The sequence below is a fragment of the Eretmochelys imbricata genome, chromosome 23 (assembly GCF_965152235.1).
Source record: "Eretmochelys imbricata isolate rEreImb1 chromosome 23, rEreImb1.hap1, whole genome shotgun sequence".
NCBI lineage: Eukaryota > Metazoa > Chordata > Testudines > Cheloniidae > Eretmochelys > Eretmochelys imbricata.
This window is the reverse complement of record NC_135594.1, coordinates 2,592,921-2,617,991: the sequence shown is the minus strand read 5'-3', so window position 1 is coordinate 2,617,991 and position 25,071 is coordinate 2,592,921. Positions and strand designations below refer to the sequence as shown.

Genomic DNA, 25,071 nt, shown 5'->3' with positions numbered 1-25,071 from the left:
GCGCCCCCTAGTGCCACCCTGGAGCCAGCCCCGCCTGACTGGGGAGAGCGCCCCCTGCTGCCCCCCGCCCCACTCCCTGCCCCACAGCGCCCCCTAGTGCCGCCCTGGGGCCAGCCCCGCCTGACTGGGGAGAGCACCTCCTGCTGAGCCCCCCGCCGCACTCCCTGCCCCACAGCGCCCCCTAGTGCCACCCTGGGGCCAGCCCCGCCTGACTGGGGAGAGCGCCCCCTGCTGCCCCCCGCCCCACTCCCTGCCCCACAGCGCCCCCTAGTGCCACCCTGGGTCCAGCCCTGGCTGCCAGGGGAGAGCGCCCCCTGCTGCCCCCCGCCCCACGCCCTGCCCCACAGCGCCCCCTAGTGCCACCCTGGGGCCAGCCCCGCCTGCCAGGGCAGAGCGCCCCCTGCTGCCCCCCGCCCCACGCCCTGCCCCACAGCGCCCCCTAGTGCCACCCTGGGGCCAGCCCCGCCTGCCAGGGGAGAGTGCCCCCTGCTGAGCCCCCGCCCCACTCCCTGCCCCACAGCGCCCCCTAGTGCCGCCCTGGGGCCAGCCCCGCCTGACTGGGGAGAGCGCCCCCTGCTGCCCCCCGCCCCACTCCCTGCCCCACAGCGCCCCCTAGTGCCACCCTGGGTCCAGCCCTGGCTGCCAGGGGAGAGTGCCCCCTGCTGCCCCCCGCCCCACTCCCTGCCCCACAGCGCCCCCTAGTGCCGCCCTGGGGCCAGCCCCGCCTCCCAGGGGAGAGCGCCTCCTGCTGAGCCCCCCGCCACACTCCCTGCCCCACAGCGCCCCCTAGTGCCGCCCTGGGGCCAGCCCTGCCTGACTGGGGAGAGCACCCCCTGCTGAGCCCCCCGCCGCACTCCCTGCCCCACAGCGCCCCCTAGTGCCGCCCTGCGGCCAGCCCCGCCTGCCAGGGGAGAGCGCCCCCTGCTGAGTCCCCCGTCGCACTCCCTGCCCCACAGCGCCCCCTAGTGCCACCCTGGGGCCAGCCCCGCCTGCCAGGGGAGAGCACCTCCTGCTGAGCCCCCCGCCGCACTCCCTGCCCCACAGCGCCCCCTAGTGCCACCCTGGGGCCAGCCCCGCCTGCCAGGGGAGAGCACCTCCTGCTGAGCCCCCCGCCGCACTCCCTGCCCCACAGCGCCCCCTAGTGCCGCCCTGGGGCCAGCCCTGCCTGACTGGGGAGAGCACCCCCTGCTGAGCCCCCCGCCCCACTCCCTGCCCCACAGCACCCCCTAGTGCCGCCCTGGGGCCAGCCCCGCCTGCCAGGGGAGAGCGCCTCCTGCTGAGCCCCCCGCCGCACTCCCTGCCCCACAGCGCCCCCTAGTGCCGCCCTGGGGCCAGCCCCGCCTGCCAGGGGAGAGTGCCCCCTGCTGCCCCCCGCCCCACTCCCTGCCCCACAGCGCCCCCTAGTGCCACCCTGGGTCCAGCCCTGGCTGCCAGGGGAGAGCGCCCCCTGCTGCCCCCCGCCCCACTCCCTGCCCCACAGCGCCCCCTAGTGCCGCCCTGGGGCCAGCCCCGCCTCCCAGGGGAGAGCGCCTCCTGCTGAGCCCTCCGCCGCACTCCCTGCCCCACAGCGCCCCCTAGTGCCGCCCTGGGGCCAGCCCCGCCTCCCAGGGGAGAGCGCCTCCTGCTGAGTCCCCCGTCGCACTCCCTGCCCCACAGCGCCCCCTAGTGCCGCCCTGGGGCCAGCCCTGCCTGACTGGGGAGAGCGCCCCCTGCTGAGTCCCCCGCCCCACTCCCTGCCCCACAGCGCCCCCTAGTGCCACCCTGGGGCCAGCCCCGCCTGACTGGGGAGAGCGCCCCCCGCTGATCCCCCGCCCCGCTCCCTGCAGCGTAGCATAGTCGTCCCCCCCACCCCCGGGCGCATTGTGTGGCTCTATAAAGGATTCACAGTCCACTTGTCCGTGTTGTACGGATGCACAGAGTGTGTGGACGTGTGTATGGCATGGACAGCACACACACGCACATGTGTGGATGCACAAGGCCCGTCTAGTGCTGCATGGTGCGGGGGGCGTGCATTGTGGAGATGCACAGCGGACGTCTGTGCGTGTGTGTTGTGTGGCTGCACGGGGCGCACGTGTTGCACAGATGTGCGGTGTATCATGTGCGTGTTGTGTGGCTGAACGGTGCACGCGTGTGTGGGTTGTGAGCTTGCACGGGGGGGATGCACCATGCACGCGTGTGTACGGTCTGAGGTTGCACGGTGTAGCTGGGAGGCGGGAGCGGGGTGTTGCGGGGGGGGGGGGGGGGAGGGTTGGCCATGTGGCCACACCGTGATTAATTCAGGCTCCTGTTACGTTAGGGGCCCCACCAGAGACAGGCAACGAGGCAGGGTCATGCGTCCCCCCACTGCCTCTCCAACCCCCCGGCACTGTTCCTCCAGTCCCCCCTAACTGCCCCCCTCACTTTCCTTCCATCCCTCCACTGCCTCTCTATCCCCCTCTCCCCCCCCCCACTGCCCTCCATCTCTGAGTTCGGCTCTCTGCCACCCCACAGTCTCCCCGTGGGGCTGCGCTGAGCAGGGAGGAAGGCGACCTCGGTGAGCCCAGAGCCAAAGGCAGCCGTGGCCCCTTCCTCCGCCCTCTCTGCTCCACTCCCCGGGTTCGTTCGCCGGGTAATCACCGAGCCGAGGGCAGCACCGTGCGCGCCCAGAGCCGGTGCATTGTCTGGCCTGGCGGCTGGGCTCTTGGAAACACCATACTGGAGGTTCCTACCCACGGGCATGAGGGAGCCCGGAATAAACAGCCACCCTGCTCCACCCCAGAGGCAGCTGCATTGCAGGGTTGAACGGGCCACGCGGGCTGCCATGCAAGGCAGGAAGGGGTTAACGGGCTTCCAAAGGGCCAATCAGCCCAAACAAGGACACCTGTCAGTGAAAGTTTCAAAGGAAAAGCCCTTGGCAGGGAGCGAGAGAGGCAGATCTGGCCTAGTGGATCTCCTGGAAGACTAGGAAGCTCCCTGACTTGGTTTGGACTTGGGGTGTCCTGGAACGGGGTGAGACCTCACTGCAGGGCTAGTCAGCGTCAGAGGCTGGCTGGAGCCGGGAAAGAGCAGCTGGGAAACTGAGGCTCCACCTCGAGGGTTCACCCAGGTGAGGCTGTTTCCCGATGGGCAGGCTCTCGTGCGACACGCGTGTGTCTAGATAGTCGCACAGGCCTGTGACTGGTTGCTGGGGAGACGCCCTCCTGGGGCTTGGGCTCAGGCCAACGCTGCTGGGACTGTGTGGTACCGGGGGGGGCTGCTGATCAGTGACACTTGCTAGGGTCAAATTTCTCCCCCAAATCAAACTCCAGCTACAGGGATTCTGTTCTACCGCCTCCCCCCCCGTGTCATTTCATTGGGAGTTGGGATCCTCCTTCGCTTTGCTGTCCCAAACTATTCTGCACCACTGTGGCTGTTAATCATCTGGCCTGCTGCACCCCAGAGGCGGCTGCATTGCAGGGCTGGGAGAGGGATCGCTGAAAAAAACAGCGGCCCTGCTCCACCCCAGAGGCGGTTGCATCCCAGGGCTGGATGGCACCTGTCTAGTACTTCTCAGGATGTAAAGAAGCTTTTTTCTCCCAGCCAGGAGATTTCTCTCTCCCGTCCCCAGTCCGGGCTTTGCCCCACAGGCTGGGCTGGGGCGGGGGAGGGAGCTGGGATGGAGGGGGTGTCCCACCTTACCTGGCTCGCTGGAGTTGTCCCCGCTCTGCGAGGCGATGCCCCCGCTGGAGGGCCCCGGTGTTCCCGAGTGCGTGGACCCCGTCTCGTCATGGTCTCGGATCCAGGAGTTATTCTAAACACAGAGAGGGCAGCGCTGGGAGGGTGAGCGCCGGGTAGTGGAGCTGAAGCCAGGGCCAGCGTGACCCCACTGTTCCCCCTGTAATGCCCGGGCTAATTCACGGTTACTCCTGCTACGCCCCGTCTCAGCCCGGCGCCTTGCGTGCACTGCCTGGGGCCATGCCTGGCGTGGCAGGGGTCCCCGAGCCGGGGTGGAGGGGCCGCGGATCTTGGCCGAGGGAGTCTGGGCCCCCCCAGCACAATGAGGGGCCCCCATCTGGGTTGTGAGGTCTGTGCAGCGCCTGGCACGATGGGGGCCCCAGATCTGGGGCGGGGGGGGGAGTCTGTGCAGCGCCCAGTGTCATGGGGACCCCAGGTCTCAGTCTGGGGGGTTCTGTGAAGTACCCACTGTGATGGGGACCCTGAATGTCAGTGAGGGGGGGGTCTGTGCAGTGACAGGGACCCCAGATCTCAGTTGGGGGGGCCCGATCTCAGTTGGTGTCTCTAGTTGCTCCCATGTTATCAACACTAAAAGACCCTCTAACAAAACCAGACCCACAACAACGGGGCCGGGGGGAGAGCGGGATTTGCACACCTAGGATCGCTGTGAACCCCCAGGCTGCAGGGCAGAGTTTAAGGGGCACCGGCTTTGCCCCCAGGAGGAATGACACAGCTCAGGTTGCACCCCCTCCCCCTCCGCCATCCCTTTTGCCCTCGGCCCATCTAACCCCCTCCCCATATGTGCCCCACCTCGTTAACCCCGGCTAGCTGATCCCAGGCCCCTCGCTGGGAGCCTGGCGGTTAGAAGGGTTAAGGAGGGACGGGCTGCAGGGAGGAACCTGACACGCGCCCCCCGTGGGAGTAGGGGAGGGAGTGGATCAAAGGTCCCTGGTTAAAGGCCCAGGAGGTCGAGACTGCAGCCGTGACTGTAACCAAAGCACCGGGGCCGCGTGGAGTGAAATTCCCGCTGCTCCTACCAGCGCTGGCCTCCTTTAAACTGGTGTCACTTCAGAGTGACTCCACACTCCCCCTAACAGAGCTGGGGATAGAACCCAGGAGTCCTGCCTCCTGCTCTACCCACTAGGCCCTGCTCCCCTCCCCAAGACGAGGCGAGAACCCAGGAGTCTTGGCTCCCAGCCCCCCCCCCCGCTCTAATCACTAGACTCCGCTCCCCTCCCAGAGCTGGGGATAGAACCCAGGAGTCCTGGCTCCCAGTCCCCCTGCTCTAACCACTAGACCCCACTCTTTCCCCGCTCTGCTGCTCTCAGAGTCGTTGGGGAGTTGGGGTCTCGCTTCACCACAAACACCGACAACTTGGTTCATTGCTCTGGGGGGGTCTTGGGGCCCGGCCTGTGCATTAAACAGCCGCTTTGCAAGCCAAAGAGCAGGGCTGGGTATTCTCCCGTCTCCAGCCTGAGACCTTCCTCGGCCATCCACAAGGCTGCAAATATTCCCCAGAGGAAGAGAGGAGTTTTGCCATGTGTGTGCATTTGCAGGGTGGGTGTGTGTTGTCTCTACCGGCCGCGATGCTGTTTGCAGCGTGTGTGTGTGCAAAGATCAGGCGTGTGCACCCACCCAGATCAAGCGTGTTGGCAGCATGTGCCTGTGTACATGCAAAGAAAGCGTATGTTGGCAGCGTGTACCCACGATCTGTGCACGGCACACACGGAGACACAAAGATCATGGGTGCGTTTGCGGTGTCTGTGTCCCTGTGTGTGCACAGATTGTTGGGTGTGTCTGTCTCTGAAGGCATGGCGTGCGGGGGGGGTGGGTGTGTGTATTATGAGAGGTTTCCCCTGCCCTAGGAGGGGTCCTGCTAACAGGCTGGACCCACCGGTGTCTGTCATTGTCCGAACCCCAAGGACAGATGGGTCAATGGGGGGGGGGGAAGGGGGGGCTTGGCTGCTTCCCCTCCGGCTGCTCCCAAGTCCTGGTCTGGAATCAGGGATGGACTGTGTGTGTGTGTGTGTGTGTGGGGGGGGGTTATGCAGGGCCTTGATGCTGAAACTGACCCCAAATCTACCCCCCAGGGGGGTGGGGGGGCTCCATCTAATTATAACAACAAAGTCCCGGCTGGGGATTAGCTCCCTCCACCCACAGCGAGTAGCCTGCGGCCCTGTTAGAAATGCAGCAGAGTTCCTACAGGGAAATGAATGCACCGGCCGCATTAGCGAGGGGGGGCAGGCGAGCAGAGGGCAGCGGGCGGGGGGCAGGGGCCAGACTGGCAAGGGGCAGCAGGGGGAGTGAGCGCCGGCCCGTTGCCAAAGCACGGCTCAGTCATGAATGTTTCCAAAGCGGGAGGGGTGCAGGGGAGTCTGGCGTCCTTTGGATGTGGGACCCCGCCCCCCCCGATCCAGCCCGCGCACGCTTCCCCGCTCTGAGCTGTGGCTTCTGCCCGTGGCCCCTGTCACAACATCAAGTCCCCCAGGGAGCAAGGTGGGAGGAAGCTGCGTGAGGGTGGGAGGAGATTTCGAGCGGGTGGTCGCTTTGGGGGTGAGCCAGGCCCCAGGAACGCAAAGGGGCTGGTCAGGACCAGGTTGGTGGTAACAGATGCTGGGCTAGATTCTCACAGGCAAGCCTGCTGCTGCTCAATCCTGACCTGCAGCCCCCCAGCCCTGGGCTCCCCCCACCCGCTCTACTGCTGCCCCTCAATCCTGACCCCCAGCGCTGCTGCTGCTCCTCACCCCTTGCTGTTCCAGTCTGAGCAGATGGCATCGGCTGAATGCCCAACGAATACCAGTTAGCGCCTGTGGTGTGCTTTTTATCCCTAGATCTCAAAGATGGGGGAAACTGAGGCACAAGGCTGGGAAGAAACTTGCCATGGGTCACCCAGCAGGCCAGAGCGAGGAATCAAACCCAGGTCTCTCGAGCACCGGCTCAGTGTTCTGTCCACTGGGCTGCACTGCCTCGGGGCTGCCCCGACGCCCGCTCTGGCCCCGGGGAGCAGAAAACAGCCTCAGCGCAGTGCGCTCTGCCCCCTGCACTGGAGGCTGTCCCCCACCTCCTCCCGGGCCCCTTCATGCTGCCAAAGGGGGTGCTGAGAGGGTCTGGCACAGCAGGGGACCTGCCCCCTTCTTTGCCAGCGTATGGTCCCTTTCTTTGACGGATTTCTTACTGGGAAGGATCAAGGGGTCTCTTGTCCCCAGCTGATCTTTTCCAGTTCTCACACCAGCCTCGGGATTTTTGCAAAGGGCAAGAGCTGGAGATGGAGCCCCCCTGCTCCCCCCTGCTAAAACAGGGGCGGAATGCGTCCAGATCCTGGGGACTTTCTGCACCTTGGGGACCCCCGGAGTAGGAAAACAGGGCTGGGAAAATGGGTGGCTAGTCTGCTCCTCGGCACAAGGAAAAAGTCCACCTGTGGGAACACAAGGGTCCCACCCGCATGTGCCTTCAGCACTCTGAATCCCGGCGGGTGTGTCACATACATGCAGGGAGGGGCAGTTGTGTGAGGCTGAGTGGTGTGCATTCATGTGGGGGGGGGGGGGGGGCGAGGCCCTACCTGTCTGCAATCCTCCATGTGCGTTGCATGCATGTGGAGGGGGGAGGGTGCATGGCCCTGGCTGTTAACACACATGCTGACATGTAAAGTGCTTGCCTGGAGGGGTCCCCGTGTCTGTCTGGGGGTGCACAGTGGACGACTGCACGTTTGTAGCTGAGGGGCGTGCGTCGGTCCGGGTCTATAACGGCTGCACGCATCCGTGGGCGCACGAGTGGCATGTCACGGCCGTTCCTGCGTGTCTCTGCACATGCCCGCATTAGCGCCGGAGAGGAAAGACCCCCTTTCTCTTGCCTCTGAGCCTGGCAGTCCCCTCCTAACCTGGATCAGAGCCTCCTAGAGGGGAAAAGGCCTTGCATCCCACCGGATGGCCGGACTCACCCCCAGAGTGCCAGGAGATCCCATCGCATCCTCTGTTTTGGGATGCACGCGCACCGGGACGCAGCTGCATCTCCAAGTGCTCGGCTGGGGCGAGGATTGGCCAGAGCCGCGCTGAGCACCTGCAGTCCCCATCCAGTGCTCGCAGAGCCCCGAGAGGCCAGCTGGGCCCACTGCCGCCAGCCAGAGAAACATCCCCGCCGCTCGGGGTGAGCCGCTTGCAAAACCTTGGAGCCAGGTTCTGGGGTCGCATGTCTCCTGTTAGCAGCATGGCCTAGCGCGTACAGGGCTGGTCTGGGAAGCAGGACACCAGGGTTATGTTCCCAGCTCTGCGGTGACACCGTGGGCAACTTCCCCGCTCTGTGCCTCGGTTTGTCCTCCCACCCCTTGTCTCTGGAGCCTGGGAGCTCTTTGGAGCAAGGCTCGTCTTTCACAGTGTATCCGCACAGCACGACGAAGGACCCCCCCAGACCTCGTGTCTAAAGCAGGTGTCTGGACTCCCACCTGGTCAGAGAGGCTGGCGCAGGACCCCGTGAAGTCCTCCAGGTCGGATTTGGAGCCCCCGTCCCGGTCATCGATCACCAGGTCGATGGGCATCTTCCCCTTCAGGCAGGTGATGTAGCGGTGGCAGAAATTGTCGCACAGGTCGTGTACCTGCTCCCCAGAAAGGAGGAACATTAAGAGGCGCGAGCCCAGGTGGCTGGGCCACAACCCAGTTGGGCTCAGTGCTTTTCAGCAGCTCCCAGTCAGGCCTGCCCATCTGGCCCGGCGTCCCGTCTCCCCAGCCCTGAGCTGAGAGGAACCACCCGGAAGCCTGACTCTTTGATGCTTTAGCCTGGTTGGCCCTGGCAGAGAAGATCCAGACAAGTCCCGTAGGGACAGAGGGCCGGCCGGCCGGCCGGGATCAGCAGTCAGGGGCTATCTCCAGCGTCTGACAGCGACAGGTGCCACCAGATCCTTCAGATGAAGGGGGAGAAGCCCACCGCAGCAAATGTGGGGGATAAGATCCCCCCCGCCTTGTGTTAGCTCTGCTCCTGGGCCCTCCTCCTCTGAGATCAGCTAGACTCCGGAAGGAGGAGAGGGTTTTTTGTTTTTTTTTTATTTTCTGTGAGGGTTTTTTTGTGTTTGTTAGGTGTATTACGGTAGCCCCAGGACCTCCAGGTGCTCGGCCCTGTCTGGTCTAGCCCGGCGTGCTAGGGGCTGCACAAACACTGAGCTGAAAAGACCATCCCCGCCTTGGAGAGCCTCCGGTCGAAGAGACAGGAAGTGGAGACAGACAGAGGTTGGGCAGGGCCGGGCAGGTGTGATGGGGGGCGGGACGTCTCGAGCGGGGGGGGATCTGTCTCTGCAGAGCAGGGCACAATGGGAACCCCATCTCGGTTGCGGGGGGGGGGGGGAGGTATCTAGGTGTTACCATAATACACCTCCTAGTGAGAAGACCGGAGCCCATCTGCCCCAGTCCAGGACCCCTCCTGGTGTATTTGTGGCGGGTGTTGTGGGTCCCTCCTCTGCCTTTCCTCTCTCCCGGCCTTTGGCTCTGAAAAGCCCCAGCTCCCGGCTTCCCCTTTCTTCCCTGCCCTTAGCAGAAGCACTTCGCCCCCCCCCCCCACTGCGCCCACAACCCCCTTTTATCAGCTGCCAGCAGGCGCCCGCTGTGGCGCTCAAAGGGTTAATTACTCCATTAACAAGGGGATTATCGAGTTAAAAACCATGAGGGCGATTGTGGCTCTAATGAGCTCATTAACCTGGCAAGCCGCTTGGCCTGGGCTCTGGGACCCCCCCCATCCCTCCCCCTTCGCGATTGCATCATGCCTGGAATTCACCAGACCCACCGCCTGGGGAGGGGAACAGGCCAGATCCGCCCCTCCGCGCCAGCCGGGGATCTGGCCCGCGGACCCCCACGGAGCCACGGCTGGTCGCCACGTGCTGGAGGTCTCTCGCCAATCACGTTTTGATTTCAACCCGCACAAACGCTGGACTGACAAATCAGCGGGGCCTGACTCTGATCTTGCTCATTCCTCCTTCAGTGGCATTACTCCCCATTTACACCAGGGTATGACTGGGGAGAATCCGGCTCACCGATTGAAACCACACCTCCTGCACCACGGTTAACAGCTCTCTCTACAGCTGGCTGGGCTAAGCTAGCCCAGTTGACTCCTGCTTTACACCAGGGAAAGGGGCAGAGGGTCTGGCTCACTAACATCTCAATGGGTGAAGTCCATAGGGCCCGATTCTGATCTCACTCCCTGTGTCAATTCCACCAGAGCCATGTGCCAATTCGGAATTCGGCTCTTGGAATAACTCCACTGACTTGCAGGGCTCTGAGTCCCGACTGATTCCAGTTTAACTAAAATCAGAATCTGACCCTCTAGCCCTGTGGTGGCAGATTATTACCGCAGTACGTTAAATCGATTTCAAACCGTTTCAATGGCATGTGTGTTAGTGGTTGGAACTGGCGCAATTAGATGTTGAGGGGGCAAAATTTCTAATTCAGACTGGCCCTTAAGCTGCTGGAGAAGAGAACTGGCAAATTCTGACGTGATGCTAGCAGAATTCAGTTGTCATCCACCCACCTGGGCAGGTCTCCTCCCACAACACCACTCCTCTCTGGAGCAGAGTTTATACTGGGGCAAAATCTGAGCGCAGACTAGGCCTCAGACATCCTGGTCTTTCACTTGCATGACGTTCCGCCCAAATGCAAAGTTTATCCCGATCTCCGCTTGTGAGAGCGTCAAGAAATGTCCCCCCGGCTTCTCCGTAAATCAAAACCAGCCACCATATGGGCCCGTTCGTAGGGGCATCATTTGCTTATCCCCTGGATGGGTCACTTGGAAAGCGTTTGGTCTAACTCCAGGCATCATCTGTATTTTGTTCAGACTCCAGCCCCTATGCAGTTGGCTCCACTATCCTTGATTTTAAAGGAGCTACGTTGATTGACACTAGGGGAAGGTCTGTCCCTGGTTTTTGTTGTGTTTTTTCTTTTTTTCATAAAAAGATAAACCTCTACATGTCTCTTTAACAGCACGGAGCTGCGGTGGAGGCCTGGAACACCCTGGTTTCATTACTTTAACAATGACACATGCTACGCAGGGCTTTGGCTACTGGAGACTAAAGTATTGTCAGAACTAGCTGCAGCTACCGTGAATTAACAGAGTCCATTTTACAAAGCAGCCGCACCTAGGGAGGGCGGCTCAGCGGTTAGAGCCCTCGTCTGGGTCTCGGGCAGCCTGGGTTTAGTTCCTATCTCTCCTACAGATTCCTTGTGTGATCTTGTGGAAAATCACTTCCAAGGTATTTAGGTGCCTAATTCCCATTAACATCTAGGTGCCTAAACACCTTGGAGGATCTAACCTGTCAGTTTCTCTGTGCCTCAGTTCCACCTCTGTGATAACAGCTCCACTCTATGTTCCCAGGGAGGGTAAATACATGGAAGATTGGGACATGCCCAGAGGCTATGGTGATAGGCACCATAGATAGATTGATTGCTTTTAAAAAAAAAAAAAATGGAGAGATTCCATGTCCCTTTATCACCATTTCTACAAGAACTCTGCCACTGACTGTACTGATTAGCACCCGCTAGGGATCCAGTCCACTGAGGGGTATTGAAGTCAAAGTCTACCTAGGTGCTTAAAGGTAAGCGAGGCCCTTAAGCCCATGCTTACTGTCAAGCGGGTGTTTAATTCTATCCTTATTCTGCAAAGCATAAAGCCGAGTTCAAGGGGATCTGGATTGGGTCTGTCCTGTTTAAATCCCCAGTCCTACAAACACACATGCATGGGATTCACCTTATTCACCAGAGCAGCACGTCTATTGTAAATCAGTAATTTATTATTTGTAGTACCAGAGCGCCTAGCAGCTACAGCTCTCCCAATAACCAATTTGGAGGGGGGGCTTACTGGCAGTTCAAAAAACAATGTTTCTTTAATAGTTTTGTGTTGACCTGAAAACAAAATTTCTTGGAACTTTTAGTGAATCTAAAAGCTTAAAAAAACCAACCCAAAACAATTTGTTTGGATTTTAGACATTTTAAAACTATAAAAATAAATCAAAGGAAAGGAAAATTCCAACAGAAATGTTGTTCCAACCCAAACACTCAAAACTTGCATCTGAAAATGTCAAATCAAAACACGGATTTTCTTTTTTCCCAACCTAAACAACCCTCGGAAATCACCCTGCCGTCACGAAATGTTTTAAGTCTGCTTCTTTTGGAGAACAAACTTTCAGCTGCAAAATTTTGCTCAGTTCTAGTTAGGGTCCCCAGTCGGGGATCAGGGCCCCGTTGGGCCGGGCTGTGGGTGCTGTAGATTTTTATGACTATTAGATGTGTTACAGGAGCCCGAGGGAGCACCGCTGCCCCGCCTCCAACATGCATCAGAACCCCATTGTGCCAGGAGCTGTACAAATGCAGAACAAAATAACAGTCCCTGCTTAGAGCTGGGCAAAAAAAAAGATGGCAAATAGTAAATTTGGGTCGAATTCGGGGAATAGTTTTATCAGGAGAAAAATAAAATTTGGAACAAGTCGAAACGGTTTGTTTAAGATTTGGCCAAAACATTTCATTTATATCTTTTTTTTTTTTAAGCATGTTCATTTATTTTCTCTTCTCTCTCATGCCTGGCCTCTACTTTCAACCTGCCCCCCTCTTCCCGCCTCGCCGTATGAAAAATTAAACCTTCGAGGGCCATTGCATCAGTGAAACAGGATAATAATCCCAAAGCTGAAATTCAGCCCCACGTGGGTTTAAAACCGTTTTATTTGGCCACTTAACAGCTGCACGTGGGGCTTAGTTACAGGCCATCCAGCTTTCACCACGTCAAGCGGCCCGGCTTCGTTTTGAAAACATAAATTAGACAGGTTTTGGCTTTCGCAGGACTTTCTCCTCGCTCAAATTATTTGGTTGGAGGTTCATTTCTGCTGTCGTCACGTGAAACCTCAGATCCATCATCAAAGCAGCTGCAAACGGGCACAAATAAGTTGCACCGTATTTAACTAAATGTTCCTTGTGATGTTTGCAATGGCTTCAGTTGGGAGAAAAAAATATGGCCTGAGTACAGATTGGGGCCAGCCCCCCCCGTGTAAAACAGTGTGGCTCTATTGAGGTCAATGGGCTCAACTCCCCACTGGTGTAAACTGGCAGAACTCCCTTAAAATCAAGGGGACCGATCTCTAGCTGGTGCAAATCAGTACTGCTCTATTTGAAACCAATGGAGCTGGGCCCATTTGGATCAGCTGAGGGTGTGGCCTACAAAGGCTCCTTTTAGAGGGTTTCTTCTTGCTTTGTAATAAAACCGTTTAACAATAATGACGCTCCAAACCCGCGCTGGTGAGGGGGAAGGGAGTGTCGATTTACCTTTTCTAATTCCAAGAGATGGAATCGCAGCACCTGGATTGACTGAATCATCTGTAACAAGAACACAAAAGGAAATCCGTTTGAGGCAGCCGTATCTGCATCTCCCATAAGGGGCCGGAGCGGCATCAAGGGGCCGAAGCATAAACCAAACTCATGGTTTATTTCATTTGGTGGCCAGATTATACCCAAATATTCACTTGGATGGAGCATTTAACTTTCCACATGTCTCCCTTCATGTGAAACTTAACGAGTCTGATTCTCCGTGGCTCGGGGCACAGGCATTTAGACCAGCACACTCCAGTGTGATGTGAGTGAGACTCATTGGGCTCCAGTGTAAACGTCCAAAACGACAGAGAACAAGGCCTAATAAACCAGTCACTCGTGAGGGTCTTAAAAGCCTTTCTAAGGGCCGATTCCATTGGTGTGACTCCAGTGGGCCACATCCTGAGCTGCTGTTACTCAGCATCGCTTCAAATAGCTGAGGTGGTGAATAAGGCCTGGCTTTTGAAAGGCTGCAGCACCTCGGTTGCATTTCCAAGATGGATTTAGCAGCCTATGTCCCGTTTGAAAACGACCTGGCTGTTGCAACGTGGAGCATGGCAACATCGACGCCCCTTTAAAAATCTGGACCTGTATTCTTAGATGTGGGAAACTGATGAATTCCCCCCATGCAACATCTTGAGCCTCTGGTCCTGCTAAGACGTCACACACGTGCTTAACTTTGGGTGCACTGACTAAGTTCCAGTACAAGTCCTTATTGAGGAAAGCACTTAAACTCAGCTTTGAGTACATGTTTCCATCTCTCAGGTACATGCTCAAAGGCCCAGGCCGAATAGGAATGCAAGCTTGAATAGAGGCTGAGTGGAATCGGATCACTCACAGGACATAGCTTTGGAGAACTGGAGCCACATTTAAATGAAGATGAGTAGCCGCCAAGGGGAAAATGAAAGAAAAACAACCCAAAGCCGACCGGACCAGCAGAAACGCCATTTAAAAAACAAAAAGAAATGATTATTTGCATTGTACACGGAATTATAGATTTTTTTTTTAAGTTTCTTACCAAATTATCCAGCTCAGGATTGGAAGAAAATAAAGGTTTTTCTGTCCTAATCTAGAAAGAGAAAGACATGGGCAATCCAGCACAAATAAAACACAGAGAGGCAAAAGGTTAGCACGATTTAAAAAAAAGTCTGTTTTTCTCATTTCCCCAGAACATAAAAAGAGAGAGAGCGAAAGAAATCTCTCTTTCCCCAGAGCTTCCATGACATACCCACATGCGTATATTTCACTCTAGGCTCTGCCCTGTGGATGTATTTTAAAATATTCCCACCCCTGCTGCGGCCCAGCCCCTCCTATGCAAGATCAGATTTCACCCCTGTCTCCTTTTTAAAAGTCCTTCCAAGCAAGCATTGCGCTCGCTCTCTCTCTCTCTCTCTCTCTCTCATTTTTAAGCACGATGCAGCCTCGTGTACGCTCTCAGCCTGTCCAGGACATGTCTATAAACGCAGGATCAACACAAGGGTTTTTGTTTTGTTTTGTTTTTTTGGCAATGATTGAGATAGCAGCTGGGCCTGATTTGCAGAGTCTAATTCAGCGCTGGGTCTTCCAAGTAGTTCCCCGAATTGAGCCACTGATCAGTCGATTTTACCCAGGGGGTAACACTAGAGCGAGTCGGGCCCCAGCGTTGGCACGGCTTCCCCTGCGTTCCTCTGGCCTTAGGTTTCTCCTGCTTTGCTCCCCGCAGACTTGCCCCCCGCCGGCTCCAGACACTGACCTGCTTGGCGAAGACGGCTATGTCCTCGTTGAAGGAATCGGAGGAGCAGACGTCTCCACCGGGGTAAGAGCCCGAGGTATCCCTGGGGGAGCAGGTGGCCAGCTCACACTTCTCAAAGACCAGGGCCAGCAAGGGGAACAAGGGGTGCCTGCGAGACAGAGGCGAGGTTAGAGGCGGACACGGGGGGTGCAAGGCACACGCATTATGCAATCCAGACACCCCGCTGATCAGTGCCGGAACAAGGTTAGAGAAGGCCCTGGGGCAAGGCTACGTTAGCCCGGGTAGCCCCGCCAGCTGCATCCGCCCCTGCTCACGGAGGGAGGCAGGAGAGGTCCCGAAATCTGCCTCTTCCCCTGAAATCTGCTGCCGTATAAGTAGGGCCCCATAACCTGACGGCTCCTGGCGCGGCTGCCTCGCTTGCACCATTGCAGCTCGGCCACTGCAACGGCTTGCACGCACGTGCACAAACGCCGCACCGCATCCATGCCATGCAAATGTGTGCCCAGCCCATGTGTAACACACACACACGAGTGTGCAATACTCGTACGCCACCTGCACCCCGCTGTACAAATATAAACACGCACACGCACGCAGTAGTCAGTCGTGCCCACGGATCCATTCGGTGCGGTCCATAAAGCAAACTAGGCCCACGCCTGTGTTCTATAACGCATACGCCCGCTGTATGCAGTGTAATTTGTAGCCCTGTCAGTCTCAGGATATTAGAGAGACAAGGTGGGGGAGGTAATACCTTGTAGTGAAACAACTTCAGTTGGAGAGAGGGACGAGCTTTTTCGGCTTACACAGAACTCTTCCTCGGGTCTGGGGGATATTCAGAGCTACCCTCCCCTCGTTGTCCTAGGACTGCGGAGGTGTTAAAGGGCCACGCTCTACCTTGAGCGCTAACTACTTCCACTAACCAACCTGTTCCACCTCGCTGCGATGCTCGGAGGACCTTTCCCAGACCCGAAGACAGCTCGTGTCTCTCATCCACAGAAGTTGGTCCAATAAAAGCTATTCGCTCCCCGGCCTTGTCTCTCGAACCCACCCAGGGTGTAATATGCGCAGTGGCCATTGGTGAGCATCCCCGCGCTCGCAGCGTAGGACACATGCTGGGGAATAAAAGACTCTGTCAGGCAGAAGCATGCACAATGTGCAACACACGTGCTATACGCCATCTACACACAAGTAGAGACGCACCCACAGCGTATCACACAGACGGAGTAGCGTCTAGACAAGCCCCCTGCTGTTCACATACCCATGGGGTGCAATGGATTATCTCTGCGCCATATTGTGCAGAAGTGAGCAAACAAAGGCTATAAATACTAACCCTGTAGGTGACCGTTACATAAGTGCACGCTTTCCAAGGACAGTTATATACAGACTGGAACGGCATTAGTGTATATACACACACAGAGCAAATACGCAAACAGAGGGCCACAATCCATGTGTGGAGACGGATATAGACAGACACAGGGCATATAATTAGGCTGGGCAAAATTAGATTTTTATTTTTTAATAATTTCAAGGTTTATTTTTAAGCATTTTCCCCCGTTCCTGTTTATTTTAAATTGTCACAGTTGTGGGAATTGTGGGGGGCGTCCGGCAATCACTAGTTTATGACAGTTGACGCTGAGATTCAAAAAGCTTTATAATCATGAAAAGGCAAACCGTCAATCCCATGTCAAAATAGCCCAAGTAAAGAAACTCTAAGCAGTTCACAAGCTGCATTTGCACTTTGCTAAGCTGTAAATTTCAGTTTTTATTGATGGAAATATTTTGTTGGCCCATGCAGTGCCATCACTGTTTTCTGATGAAATATTGAATCCTTCGGAGCCTAAATATAATTCATATAGTGAATATATAGTACGTGACTATTGTATGTAGCATATGTAGCCCTGTGGTAGGAATTGTAGGCACTGGTGCATAATACACAGAGTGACGTTACTGGTGGGTACAGACGCAGTGTGCATAATACACAAGACAGCATTATTATGGACACAAATCAGCCGTCAAGAATTATGTCATTCCAAAACCAGTCGGAGAACACGTCAATCTCTTTGGTCACTCGATTACAGACCGAAAAGTGGCAATTCTTCAACAAAAAAACTTCAAAAACAGACTCCAAGGAGAGACTGCTGAATTGGAATTAATTTGCCAACGGGATACAATTAACTTCAGCTTGAATAGAGAGTGGGAGTGGATGGGTCATTACACAAAGTAAAACTATTTCCCCATGTTTATCCACCCCCCCCCCCCCACTGTTCCTCAGATGTTCTTGTCAACTGCTGGAAATGGCCCACCTTGATTATCACTACAAAATGTCCCCTGTCCCCCCCGCGCTGTCCTGCTGGTAATAGCTCACCTTACCTGGTCACTCTCCTTACAGTGTGTAGGGTAACACCCGTTGTTTCATGTTCCCTGTGTATATAAATCTCCCCCCTGTATTTGCCACTGCCTGCATCCGATGCAGTGAGCTGTAGCTCCCGAAAGCTTATGCTCAAGTAAATGGGTTTGTCTCTAAGGTGCCCCAAGTCCTCCTGTTCTTGTTGCGGATACAGACTAACCCGGCTGCTGCTCTGAAACCTGACATTATTACTGTGTGTGTATGTACACAAATATTACACACAGACACCAGGGAGAGCACTGTTACTGTGCACACACACAGCGTATGTAATATACATGCGCATTAACGGAGCTGGGGGAAGAACAGATTTGTCTCAGTCCCTGGGCAGCTTTTAAAAGTGTGTTTGGGAGGGAATCATGTAGAGCCAAAGGTTTTGTTGAAATAAAATTGCAAAGTTGTTCTGACGGTTTTAAAACAGTGTTTGGAATTTAAAAAGAAAATCAAGGAAATTTTGAAACAGAAAGTTGTTGGAAACCACAAAATGCAAACCGGTTTGGTGTGGAAAATGCCACATGCACAAGGGGGAACGTTTGAGGGCATGTACACACGGCTAGGGGATGACCTAGTGCAAGTGCACACACACGGAGTGTGACATTTAAAGTGCGTACATACACACACACACTTTACACACTACACGTGCATAGACAGAATTTTAACCTGCATGCATCATTCGGACACGCACACCCCTTAGCTGTGTGATATGCCCGGTGCTACCAGGCAAAGGCACCCTGATTTCCTTCCTTGATGGGCCATCGCCCATTAGTGTAGCTGGACTGTGGTGCCTTTCTGGATCAGAATTGGCACCACTTCAGAGAGAGGGGAGAGAGCTGCTATAGAGAAGACACTGGATTGAGCTGGCAACACTCACTTGCTTGGGACCATTCTCTTAAGGGAGGAAGGTCCAGCCCTAGGGGGAGAGGGGGGCTCAGAGGAGGCGGAGGGAAGGGGTGGTTTGCGAATGGGAGAGGCGAGCTCTCTCCATTACTCTGTGTTCGTACAGCACCAGGCGCAAAGGGGACCCCGTTTCTATTGGTCCCTGGGCACCCACCATAATACGCCCAATACATTAATAATCGACATGTATGTAAAAAGCAGGGAGCAGGAGACTGGGAGTAGGAACCAAAGGGTTAGGGGAAGGGGGAAAGCATGGAAAGAAGGAAAGAAAATTAGAGGAGAAAGGGAAGGAGAAAAAGAGAAAGCAGAAAAATGAAGGGGGGGGAGGAAATACACAAAGCACATAAAATGTACATATTCTACACATGCTCCCTCTCTATACTCTGGATGCACTTTGCGTAGTACAGGGAGGTTTGTAATTCACAGGTATGCACAGAAACATACGTATTATATATATACACAGCCTGATACAGATGCATATAGAATGCGTCCGCACTCTACAGTATCGAAAGACTGAGAACGTGCACATGATGAGTATTTCTACCCAGACAGTCCTGTATACTGCGTGTGCAAATATCATATGTAAATACCTCACGTGCCTGGGAATATTTGGGAGGTGTGTTTGCACTCTGCAGCAGTATATCCTGTGTATAGCAAGATGGCATACAGCTGTGCGGACAGGGGTTTGTGTATAGATGCACTGCAGTGTATAGGACTGATGCACACGCCTCACATAAGAAACATCAAAACAGTGGGTGTGAGGATATCCGCATTGTACTCCGCGGCGTGCTTAAACACACAAACACATATATTGACGTGCCATGACATATGCTCGCAAAACTGACATGCAAGCGGATTTTGAGGGTGAGTATATCTTTTATAACTTGTGTGTGTTGGCATTATACCCCGCTGTGTGTTTCTACACACACCCACACACCCCCGCCCAGCAGCATATAACGCCGCCCCACAAAACACATGCTAAAAGTTCTGCTCACACTCAGTCAATCCAATGCAGGCACAGTGTATAACACCTACTCCCACATTGGGTTGTGTTTACATGCATGGAAGATGCCAATCCAGATGTCACATTACAGCTCCTCCGTTAAATATGGTTCCAGACACACTATACACACTGCAGCCCTATGGTACGCTCTGCGTGTACGCGGACATGTACGCTCACTGATAGCGTCCCAGATTTATGCAGCCACGGCCAGATCCTCAGGTGGTGCAAACTGATCAGTGGCCATTAACTTCCCTGCAGCGACCCCCCATCTGAGGATCGGGCCCATGCTATGAAATTTTGTTTATTTTCAAATTTAAAACTGCCACTCAACACAGCCACCACCCAGACGTTGAAATGTGCAGTAAAGACGTGCATAGCAAGGCAGTGTCCTGTACACTGTGTGTACACATGGACACACACGCACACAAGTCTGTATGTACAGGCCCAGTGTATTACTGATGTGCGAACACACACACAGAGTGCGCAGATCATTTACACACTAGAGACAACGGCTACTTATGCAGGCATTTACACAAGTGCAGCGGGCGTGTAAAGAGGGCGTACAGGGCTACCACTGGGCAATGCTTTGCTCTCACTTTACACTCATCTGAACAAACACACAAGCCAGCAGGGAACAGGGATTTGGGCCTAGAGAATTCCTGCCTGTCCAAAACAGTCTATACGTACAGATACAGTGTGCAACATTAATATACTTTGTGGGTGTATGATTAGTATACTTTGAGATGTGTACGATTAGTATACTTTGTGTGTACGATGTGTGAGAGAGGGATCTTGCTCACTGTGTGTATAAATATATATACACACAGAGCATGCCATACATACATCCGCTGTGTAAATATATAGAGAGACACAGATACAAAACTATTCTATAGGTACATAGACACAGTGTACCACATTCTTACACACGTCACAATGTTACTGCACACACACACAGAATAACCGACAAATGAACAGCTAGCCATGTATGCACATACACACATCCTACACCCAGTGTGTAGCTAAAGATCCATACAGGCATTGTGTATAACACAGCATATTAAGGACAGATTTTTAAAGGTATTTAGGTGCCTAGATACCTTTAAAAGCACGTATTTACACCGCATGTATAGCTAGAGATATACACTTGGTAGCTGTGTATATAGAATATACCCAAAATGTTGTCTACCCAGACATGCCGTGTTGGCAGTTCAATACTTTCCACTCGTGTAGCCCTGTTGGGCCCAGGATAGTAGCAAGACAAGGGCGGGGTGGGAATAGCTTTTGTTGGACCAACTTCTGTTGCCAGCTTTCCAGCTTACCCAGCGCTCATGCAGTATAACAGCTAAGCCAGCGAGTGTGTAATATATCGATTCTATCGCACTGTGGGTACAAAATGTCCCATAGACGCACAGGGTACAGCCCTGATCACACTTCGTGGACACATGCGTATGCCATATACACACGCTGATCAGGGACGGTCTAGGGCCGGGGCTCTCACTCTTTCCAGACAACTGTTCCCCGCTCAGGAGTCTGATTTGTCTTGCGTCCCCCCAAGATTCACCTCACTTAAAAGCGACTTGCTGACGAAATGAGACAGAAGCATGGAAAAGTGTCACCGCCGCACTGTTACTGACGAGTGGCCGACTCTCTCATTTGTAGGATATAATTGTAAAACACATCAATCGGAATATCAATATTGCACTGACATTTCTGTGTCCATGTACAGGCAAGTCACTGTCTGGATGGAATTTGAGTGGGCACTGACTTGGCTAGCGCTTTTTACGTATCCTGTTGTAAAGCCAGGCAAATCTCTAGACGAGCTGATGTACCCCCAGGAAGAGCTCTGCGTACCCCCGGGAAGAGCTCTGCACGCCCCCAGAGGTACACATACCCCTGCCTGAGAACCACTGGGATAGGGTTACTTGGTCCCGTCTCAGCGCGGGGCCCTACATTCCTGTGATCGTTTATATATCCCCACTCGCACACATATATATCATACACACCCACACACAGCCAGATAGATCCACATAGGCCAGAGCAGCCTCTCTCTCTCTCTCCCGCTCCATCTAGACACACACTGTGCATTTCCAGCTCGCTGCACAAGTTCACACAGCATATGCTATGTAAATATTGGCAGCCAACATAAGCCATGTTATCTCCTCAGTGTGTCTCTCCCTCCTGGAACTTGAGAGCTGGCCTGTCAACCCAGCAGCCGAGCCGAGAGTCTCCACAGAGCCCACGAGTAAAAACAACAAATGGTTGCAAATTAAAAGCAGCCCCCATTCTGGCAAAGGGGGCGCGCACGTGGGGGGGGGGAGAGGAGGGGGAATAGGGACATTTTATGCCTCTTGGGGCAGGAAAATAGTTTTGCTTCCCTGCTCCTAGAAATGTTCACATGGAGCCAGAAAAGCCAGGATTCGAAGAAAGCGGCTGGCAAACTTTGATGCCCCTTGTAGCACCCGGTCCCTATTCCTCCAATAGTGACTGTGAAATCTTTGGGGGTGGGGGGGGAAGGGGTCCTGGATGGGTTCTGTTCTTCCCAGTTTTCGGCTCTTTCTGTCCTCCACATTGGCTGCTGACCTTCTCCAGAAGGGAGCTATTTCTCCCTCTTTCCCTCCTGGGCTGTTGCCTTCTATTTCTCCTTTTGTTTTCTATCTTTCCCCCTTTCTCTCCTTTCTCTTTCCTTTCTCTCTTCTCCCTTCCCCCTTCTCTTTCCCTCTTTCTATTTCCTCTCTCTTTCCCTCCCTCTCCCCTCCTTTCTGTCCCCTCTTTCTCCTCTGTGTTTTCTGTCTTTCTTTCCCTCTTTCTCTGCACCTTTCCCTTGTCTCCCTATAAATGCAGTGGGTCCATGTCTGACACCTCGGCATTTTTCACTTATTTACACCTTCCCAAGGGACAGGGCGGGTTTAGGTTTCAAGGAGGAGGCTGTGTTAAATAAAGGTGTATTTCATGTCCCCTCCTTCCCTTCCCTGGGTCTTTCCCTGTCTTGGATTTCTGGCCTCACCTGTAGAAAACCTCTGGACTTTCTGATGCAGCCTTTTCACCTGCCTGGAAAGGCACCCCTCTTCTCTAGCAATGACCCCCCACTTCTAGTCTTGAGCGCAAAATGCGACGAGGCCGGGACCTGACCGAAGGTCCATAATTTTGATGGCTCCAAATTGCAGAGCAATGAGAGACCAGGACACCAAAGTGCTCACACCAAGCCGAGAAAAACTTCCTCTCCCCGAGCCTTCAGAATCACCCCCCACTCCAGGGTCCCCCGAGCCACTTCTCTCTGCTCCCTTTGGAGCCAAACTTTGCGTCCTTTCTTATTGGATTCATACACAAGCCCCGCTCCCTCACTCGGGAGCCCGATTTTAAAATGACAACCCGGCCTTTCCCTCTCATAGTGCCCTTTGTTTTGTCTGGGGTGGGTAAATCTCTCTCTCTCCTGGAAACTACCAAGATGACAGGCGGAGAGAGATTCCTTCTTGAAATACATGGTTAGAAACAAACAAATCCCCCCGAAACTGGATGGGGGAGAAAACAGACAGAAAACGGCTAGACAGACAGACAGCCCCGGTCCTGCTAGAAATTAGACTGATCCACGTTCAGAAATCTCGACCGCAAATTACCCACACACACCCCCCTTGAAATAAAAGGGAGAGATGCAGATGGTCCCACCAGCGGTGAAACTGACCAGAGCCTACTGGACCCAGGGGTCCCCCGGTCATTAGATGGACAGCGCCCCGAATGAAGAGACAGCCTCCGAAACGTAGCCAAGCAGACAACGCCTAAGTCCAAATAAAACAGCTCCGAGGCTTTTCACTCGCACAAGAACCCCCCGACACCTGGGCCAATCCTAGGGAGAACCCCCCCTCTCTGGGAGTCCTCCCCCCTTTCCAGAGCCCAGCCCCGGCTCCTTACCCGTAGATCTCATCCTTCTCCCTCTTCAAGGCGTCGGTATTCCCCAGCCCCGGGGGCATGCCTGCCCGGTGGGCTACCCCGGCCGGTCCATACGGCGAGCTCTGGCTCAGCGGGTGGTGCTGCAAACTCCGACCCGAGTGAGGGTCCCCGAAGCCTGGCAAAGCGACTCCATCCATGGCAGGGTAATGCACCAGGTCATCGTACTGCAAGGCAGGTGGACAACAAGGGGGGGGGGTGAGCCAGGGGGGCCGCCCGCCGGCCGAGTCCCCTCTCCCCCCCCCCCCGCCCCCGGGCCGTGAAGGCACAGTGGAAGAGGGGGAGGAATTTTTGCACCCAAAACATCCCTACGCAAGCTCAGATCCGGGGAGCTGGAGAAGTAATTTTTGCCCAGACCTCCTCCGAGGCACAATCAGGCCCGGACGAGTTATTCTGCCCACGACAGGCGTCCCCTAACGAAAACCGAGGCATGTGCGTTGGTTTCGTAAAGAAGAGGGGTTGATCTGCTCTGTATTGGGAGGGCGAGAAGCGGAGAAATAGAAACCCTTCCTCACAAGGCTGGTGAATTGCATTGATTTGATTTCCAGCTTAAAATAAAAATCAATGCCGCTCTTTACCGACCCCCTTTGCCATCTAAACATTCTTTTCGGGGTAATTAGTTCCTGCCCGGCGACCTTGTTAATTTAACTCCGGCACCTCGGCGGCTTTCACGACCCGCCGCTGCAAACCGTGTCACTTTCACGCCACCAAACGGTGCGGTCAGTTTCAGCCCAGCCCAGTCGCGGATCCGAATACTGATCCTCTCGCCCTGGCTGGGAAGTCCCCCCCGCCCTCCAATCTCCCACCTTCTCGCCTTTAAAAAAAGTTTCTAACGTTGAGGCGATGGATCGTCTTATTTTCGTGCAAACGTCGCCTTTACCACGCTGTTTGGCCCCTGGGGTTGCTTTAAAACGCGTTTTCAGCCTATTGTCGAGGAGGGAATCTGAGGTTTAAAATATGAACGCGCTCCTGAGTTCCCAGCGTCTTGCTTGAAAATCTTCCCTCCTTGGTTCCTTGTAAATAAACTTTTAAATCCTCCATTTGCCAGTCCCTTAGATGTCGGTCTCTAACTAGCAATAGAAAGAGACTCTCAATCTCTCTTTTTAAAACACTGAACTCTGTGAACTGAGGAATAATTTATTCAACAGGCTTTCCACTTTTTACCTGAACCAGACCTTTTAAAGGGGGGGGGGGAGGAAGGACTGTGAAATTATTCCAACGTGACAGCTATTCTTATTTAAATATTGCCAACTTTAGTCCTCAAGCCTGTCCAGCCAAAAGCCATTTTAATTCTCCATTAGCCGTTTGGAGGTTGTTTGACGCTGGAGTGAGTTGAGGGGGGAATATTTATACAAGCAAAGGCTTCGATTTTTACGAGCAGGAGGGAAACTCTGGTGGAAACACGGGGGTCACTTTCTTTTTAAAATCTAACTAGACATGCTGCGTATTCTGCAAAGCCGATCGGAGTTTTATTTGCCCCTTTTAAACCAGTCGTTTACCTCTGTTTTCGCTCCCAGAGCCCATCCTGGAGCTCTCGCGTAATAATGCGGCTAGTGCCTCGCTTTACTCCACTTTGTCTCCCCAGACTTCCAGGGCATTTTCAAAGCGCCCCGGCCTTCCCCAGCCCCGTCTCCCCCGCTCCTTTTGAATGACAAACTTTTCTCTGTCGCCTGGAAACTTAACTCGCGCAGGGTGTAGAAAATACGGCTGGATGATGACTGGTCTTTCCCCCCAAGTCTTGAGGAAGTGACTCGGGGTTTTTTTTAACGTTGGCATTAACCCCCCCCCCCCCGCGCCGCTTTTAGCAGGATAGGGTTAGTTTGTATTTTAACAGCTGTGCGGATATTTTAGGGTCGCTAATAAGATAGAGGCCGGGCCGTTTAGGATGTCTGCGTCAGATCCTGAGAAACCTCACAGCAACATCGAAATGTGATTTCAAAATCGGAGGAAAATCTTTCAGGAACCGTTGGCTACATTTCTAACAACCGGGCGGGCTCTGAGGGCCACAGCTCCTGCCCCTGAGATCAGAGTCGAAACTAAGTTGTAAAAACGTCAGAAACGAAGCACAAAGGACCCC

General features: G+C 54.7%; 1 protein-coding gene across 1 annotated transcript in view; it reads right to left on the bottom strand.

The window, feature by feature from the left end:
- The window catches only part of MEIS3 (Meis homeobox 3), a 33,503-nt gene that overhangs the window by 7,712 nt on the left and 720 nt on the right, over nucleotides 1-25,071 (bottom strand). The window contains exons 2-7 of the mRNA XM_077840262.1: nucleotides 22,959-23,161; nucleotides 14,752-14,899; nucleotides 14,038-14,088; nucleotides 12,978-13,028; nucleotides 8,132-8,281; nucleotides 3,658-3,769 (exon numbers count right to left, since the gene is read on the bottom strand). Of these exons, the coding sequence (XP_077696388.1) occupies nucleotides 3,658-3,769; nucleotides 8,132-8,281; nucleotides 12,978-13,028; nucleotides 14,038-14,088; nucleotides 14,752-14,899; nucleotides 22,959-23,161 (715 nt within the window). The remainder of the gene's footprint in view (nucleotides 1-3,657; nucleotides 3,770-8,131; nucleotides 8,282-12,977; nucleotides 13,029-14,037; nucleotides 14,089-14,751; nucleotides 14,900-22,958; nucleotides 23,162-25,071) is intronic.